The sequence below is a fragment of the Saccostrea echinata genome, unplaced genomic scaffold (genome assembly GCF_033153115.1).
Source record: "Saccostrea echinata isolate AGI-Se365-2 ecotype Australia unplaced genomic scaffold, CSIRO_AGI_Sech_v1 ptg000054l, whole genome shotgun sequence".
NCBI classification, from domain to species: Eukaryota; Metazoa; Mollusca; class Bivalvia; order Ostreida; family Ostreidae; genus Saccostrea; species Saccostrea echinata.
Window position 1 is genome coordinate 49,899,534 of NW_026889803.1, and position 6,547 is coordinate 49,906,080.

General features: G+C 34.0%; 1 protein-coding gene across 1 annotated transcript; it reads right to left on the reverse strand.

Moving 5' to 3' along the window:
* Positions 1-578: 578 nt before the first annotated feature.
* On the reverse strand, positions 579-3,087 carry LOC133206278 (tyramine beta-hydroxylase-like). The gene is made up of 7 exons (XM_061342231.1): positions 2,937-3,087; positions 2,547-2,657; positions 2,260-2,443; positions 1,954-2,151; positions 1,384-1,509; positions 903-991; positions 579-678 (listed from the first exon to the last, which is right to left on the reverse strand). Exons 1-7 carry the CDS (start codon positions 3,063-3,065, stop codon positions 586-588), a joined length of 930 nt encoding a protein of 309 aa, XP_061198215.1. The 5' UTR covers positions 3,066-3,087; the 3' UTR covers positions 579-585.
* Positions 3,088-6,547: the final 3,460 nt, after the last annotated feature.

The window sequence follows — 6,547 nt, forward strand, 5'->3', positions numbered from 1 at the left end:
AATATTATATCCCTCAAAATATAACGATTTCAAAGTATACTGGTAGGACAATCCTCACTTATTAAATTAGTCTATTACCACTGGGTCCAAAGCTATTTTAAAATGAAATCTGTCATTTCAGATGGAATCCTCATGCTCTATTTATTATGCAAAAAAGAATATACTGAAAAAATTCTGACAAGCTTAAGCTAAAAAAGTGATCGATTGATGTCATGAGAATTTATCAAAGTCAGAAAACATATAATGTACCAATGTCACAACACCATATATCGAAATATAAATATAGATCGAAAAATAAATAATTAAACCAAAATGTAGATTCCATTTCCGTCTTGCAAAGGATTTACTTTTGTGTGTAGCAGAATTCGGTCAATCATTATTTCGATTAACTTTTATCTAGAGAAGAAATAATATTGTTATTTCTATAATTTTGCAGCAAAATCAACAAGGACTTTAAGAGACACTCTGAATTGGAATTCTACATCGTGTGAAGTCACCACATAGAAAATATAGTGCTATGTATATTGATGGGGTAAGTGATCAAGATAAATAAAAATGAAATCAGTATTTCAAAATATCTTTAATTCAGCAGTTTATATTCTGATCGCCCATTTGAATACACTGGTCAAATCCATGGATCCTCGGAAAATAGGATATGAATGCATAACACATTTCTGCCTGGAAAAACAATTAAACAATTTTAATGTGTTTTCACTTGAAACAGTCAACGATATACAACGATCACTAGCACTAGCATGCAGTTTTCAAAATTTTAAGCCTAGCTTTACATTAATTAAACGAAAATATGGTACTCAGTTTTTATTGCAACAATTCTTTAAATGGTTCAAAAATAGAAATGTGCTGATAACCGTCATCTACACATGTATTTCATAAAACCCTACCTCTGATCCTTCTCCAAAATGAACCGTTTCTTCCTTTTTTCTGTGTCCATCACGCGTGTTGAAAGTGCATGTTAACTTTATTTCATCACCTCAAAGATTATTTGATGATTTAAACAAAACAAATTTAAATCCCATTATATATAATTTGTTTTGTGGGTTTTAAAAATGCTGAATACTAAATCCTTTGTAACAGATAATTCAAACATGGACTGGTTTTCATGTAGCTCATGATAAGAAATATGTTTAGAAATAATACTGACAGAAATGACAGAAACTGTGTTAAATATTCGATTAAAATTGACTAAGTTTCATATGTAGATAAAATTTGTATTTATCAACTTCAAGCATTACTTACAACATTTGGAAATCATTATACGTTTCAAGGGTAAAGTCTGAGTTATCTCTCTTTGTGTGCAAAAGGACACATTGAATACTGATTCAACTAAAATTCTGTAAATATTCTAACATGACTGACACTCACTAGGTAGAACTTCTATGGGCGCATGATGATCATGGATCGGAGATTTATCATAGATGTATTCTTCATCTTTTGCAATAAGAGTATGAAAACTACCGTTTCTGTATATCTCAAGTCTCCCTTTTATTCCTACAACAAACAAGTAGAGTAGCAAATTTAAGGATCCTCTAAACAGTTCTAATTTCATGATATTTTCATGCAATTAGAATGATCTGCCCTTCGATCTTAAATAAATTAAATTGAAATCTTCACAGTAATACAAAATCTGTAATCAATTCAAGTCTTTTTACTAATTTATTAACTAACGATAAATTGATTTAACACTTTCTTTGCATGTATTTTTCTCATTTAAGCATACAACAGTTACTTCTGTTCATCTGTACTTTGTTGTCTTTGATCATTTTTTTCTTTGGCTAAATTGCTGGTATCTTATTTTGGAAATGAAAAAAATATGAAATCAATATTTTCACTTTTTCATGGTTTCATTTTTTAATGTCCAAAAATCATTTTCATTAATGTATAGAAGGTCCTTAATGGCGTTAAAAACACACATGCTAGGGAAAATTCAGAGACCTAGATAATGCATATGGATATATGTTCTTGTGAGATAAATCGGATGTGGAAATATTCGGGTACACTGGTGACTACAGCTCCCTCTGACGATGGTTTCTGATAATGGTGGTATCGAAATTTCATTCTGACCAATTTGGATATTTCCGAGATCGTGTTTCCGTAGGTGAGTCGTGTAATAAATTCGGAATCCACTGTCATCTTGAAAAGAAAGGTGTTCATTTTGACTGAAAAATTGCTTCGGCATAAAAAATACCATTAAATAAATGATTCAGTAAAGTAGGAAATTCTTGTTTTTCAAGTGTTCACCTGTTATGTTATCCGAAATATTTTTATTATTCCAGTGGACTTGCAAAAGCATCTTTGTAAAAGAGTTTTTCCCAAACGTAGCCCCGACATCTTTTGGCAGACAGATAGGACCTCGTACACCCAAAGAATACTGTGTAAGCCAAGCCCTACACGAAGCATCTACATCACCGCATTGATGAATGGCCTACATATAATACCTGATCAACAATAATGCGAAATAATGTGGCAGAAATTTGAATAAATGAATTAAGAGTTTATATTAAAAAAACAGAAAAGGGGGTACCTACAAATGTACCTATACTACGTTCACATCCAAAAAGAAGCATGTGATGAACAACATCTTTGTTTCCTACAAGAGGTTCAAATGCCACGGCTTGGAAGGTCTCTGTTTCCAGGACCTTGAAGATTTAAAAGATGCAAATATATCACATTTGTCTGACATTTCTAGTATACTTCGGTCGTTAGACGAGCTATGCTCAGTAAAAAAAAATCATTATCTAAATAATGCATTGTAATCATATCCCATATATATATATATATATATATATATATATATATATATATATATATATATATATATATATATATATATATATATATATATATATACATACATACAATACTTGAATTTATGAAAAGCATAATGATAATATTTGGCTTTTTTTAAAGACCAATACCTGAAATTGTTGACATGCATATGTAGTTAGTTGTTTAGGGACGGACTGGGGTTTCAGTCTGATGTCTAAAATCCGAATATCTGGTTGCTGAAGCGCTGGACAAATGGTACAAAACACCACAGGACTCATAAGAATGATTAACCCAAAACTCAGAAAACGGTCCATATCTTCACCTTACACCTCTGTAAATATGTCCCAATGATATATGCGCTGTATAAAAGTTACAAATTATGTGCTGTATTTTGTACTTAAAGGACGACTGCACTTAACGCCTGTTTTGGGTCTTTTTCGGTTGCTTCTGTTGCTTTAAAATCTAAACCTTATCTCACTTTTGTATGTTTATGAAAGAATACTGTCAATTTGGAACCACATTTAAATCTTAAAATGATTTTAGACTGTGATACAATAAAATGATTCAATGTTTTTTGTCCTTACTGCTTTCCAAATATAGTGAATTTACACTTACCTGCCCTTGATTGAACATTAGATATGCATGAGAGATGGAGCTAACATTGTAAGAATGGCTCTAAAATTAGACTTGATAAATAACAATGACATGTTTGGAAAAGCGAACGAGATCACTCTTTCCAATCTCTCTCTCCATTCTGTATGGCACAAATACACTTCTAACAAAGGTTTCAAAGCGAAATTAAAAATATGAGCACGTCAATGTAATTAAAGCAGATTTTATATAAATGCCAGATGACTTAACGTGTTCGAACACAATGTTCTAGTTATTACAAAACATGCTCCCTTACAAGTCACGTGACGGAATTTAGTATTCACAAAATAACCTGAGGTAAGAAATCACGCGGTGAATTATAATATTCAACATGTCACAATCCTTGGTTACAACACAGAGAGCGAATGTAAGAAGAAGCAGTTTTTTCTCTTTTTAACCATGAGCGCATGTATGTCTATTAATGTCCTTTTGACACATTATTATTCATGCAAATATACAACTACTGTTAAACGTAGAACAATAGACAAACATGCGCTGACTATGTATAAAGTCAGTAAAAAAGTGGACGCCCTCATTATCGAACGGAGATTCAAGAAATTGTGATGACCCCTGCCTTTGAAAACAGATTCGAACTTCGTAAATACACACTTTTATTAAACGTAATTACTTAAAGTTGTAGATTGGATGTTGACCATTCTTGCAATAAAAAGAAAAATGCTTGTTTTGAAGTTTATTTTGTCGCAAATTCCGCATGTTCTTAAGTGCAGTCATCCTTTTGCACTTTCATTTCAATTTCTTATTTAAAAGATAATTTTCTAATACCTCTATTCTACAAGTGACAATTTTCTTGACGATTTTATCTATTGATTAAAAAATATTACAATATAATATATGTTTGATCAATTTCAATAGTATCAATATCATATACATGTATGTTTTTTATATTTCGAAAGATATTTTAAAGATCCTTTAAATAAATTGTTGGTGTGATTAGCCTCCTTAAAAGGTCATATGATATAAAAGGGACTAGCTAAACACATGCAGTTGTCCATGTAGGATCCACCTGCAGTCTCGTTCAGGAGTTTGTCAGTGGTAGAAAAAGAATAAATCAGGTGTATACGTCATTAAATATGTGGATACAGAATTTAACAGACCAATGCAAAAGGCCTTAAGAGTCACCTGAGTAAACTACAAATTCCGTTCCTCTTTGGAATGGCATGAATTTGATAATGGAATCTCTGTTTATAATCATATGCAAGAAATTTGTTTCCTAGAATATATGGAGTAGAAAATAGAGATACATTAATACCAACTTAAACCAATCCTTTTATCCTGAGCCAATATCACTTCAAACAAATTCAGTAGGGGTGCAACGATACACTAACCTCACGATATGATACGTATCACGGTATTCAGTTCACGATACGATACTTATCACGATACATGACAAGGTTAAAAAGTCTTAACACGTTTTAGTCAACAAGACAGTGAATTTTCATCGGAATAAACACGTGATTTAATATTGTGTATTACCAAAGAATATATACGCTTAGATCTAAAGGGTTTATCATTTGTCTTTACATCTATAACTTATAATCACATTAAGTCCTTCTCCGTGTTAAATCTGAGGTCTGTAAGATGCTGGAGATGAGTTTAACTTTCGTTAATCGTTATCGGCGACCTCACGTTTTGCGCGGAAGCCATTTTGAAATTGCAAAAAAGGAAACACAAAACGGACGATTGGATAATTCTGGACCGATTGAACCGAACCGCGATATCAGTTTAGCGTATCGTGAATTGAACCGTGGAAAAATATACCGCGACGAACCGTCAAACGGTTTATCGTTGCACCCTTAACAGATTGCCAGAAGTGTGGATCTCCAAATGTATAATGAATTTTCCATTTATGCATAAACTAGCACCACTTGGAACATGAGCCAAAAAAACCCGGAAACTTTTATTTCGATTTTTAAGATTGCTTTGATATCAATTTCTTTCCTAGAAATCCAGAACAGAAGATTTTAAGAAGTTCGATAGATTTACAATGTATGACAAACTTGACCTACAATACCAACAGACACTATATGGCAGAGAGCAGTCTCAGGGCAGGCGCTCCTACTTATGGCAGAGAGTAGTCTTAGGGCAGGCGCTTCTGCTTTTTTATCTGTCTGCTCTGGGTTGGCCGTAGCAGTATCCGAGTATTTTCTGTTATTTCTTTCTGTGTCTAGATCTGCTCTGGGATAACTGTAACAGTCTTACAGCAGTGGGTGGGACTACTTTCTGGGTTTGCTCTGGGACACCTGTAACAGTCTAACAGTAGTCCCTGGGAATATTTTCTGGGTTTGCTCTGGGACAGCTGTAACAGTCTTATAGCAGTCCCTGGGACTACTTTCTTGGTCTGCTCTGGGGACACCTGTAACAGTCTAACAGTAGTCCCTGGGACTACTTTCTCGGTCTGCTCTGGGACAGCTGTAACAGTCTTATAGCAGTCCCTGGGACTATTTTCTGGGTTTGCTCTGGGACACCTGTAACAGTCTAACAGTAGTCCCTGGGAATATTTTCTGGGTTTGCTCTGGGACAGCTGTAACAGTCTTATAGCAGTCCCTGGGACTACTTTCTTGGTCTGCTCTGGGGACACCTGTAACAGTCTAACAGTAGTCCCTGGGACTACTTTCTCGGTCTGCTCTGGGACAGCTGTAACAGTCTTATAGCAGTCCCTGGGACTACTTTCTGGGTCTGCTCTGGGACAGCTGTAACAGTCATATAGCAGCATCTTCTACAGCTTTGTAACGGTTTTAAAGAACTTTCAGAAGAGAAAAATACACATTATACCTGTGTTAAAATATATTATAGAGCCCTGAATCCAGGGGTTTTTGGCATAGTTCTAGTAAAGGGCTCTCTGCTTATTATGATAAACTGCAGCATATCTAAGAGAACGGAAGATATACATGTATGAAGGTTACACTAATTTTGGACTTATTACCCGTTGAACATGAATTTCATGTTCTTTTTAATCAAAGGGTGCTATATACAAAATCAGTTAAAATTCGTAAGTTTACAAGAATAGACGACGACAGAGAGGAACAGAGAGCAATTGGTAGTTAACTGAGTAAATTAGATGACCTGAAAATGCTAGAGTAAAATACAA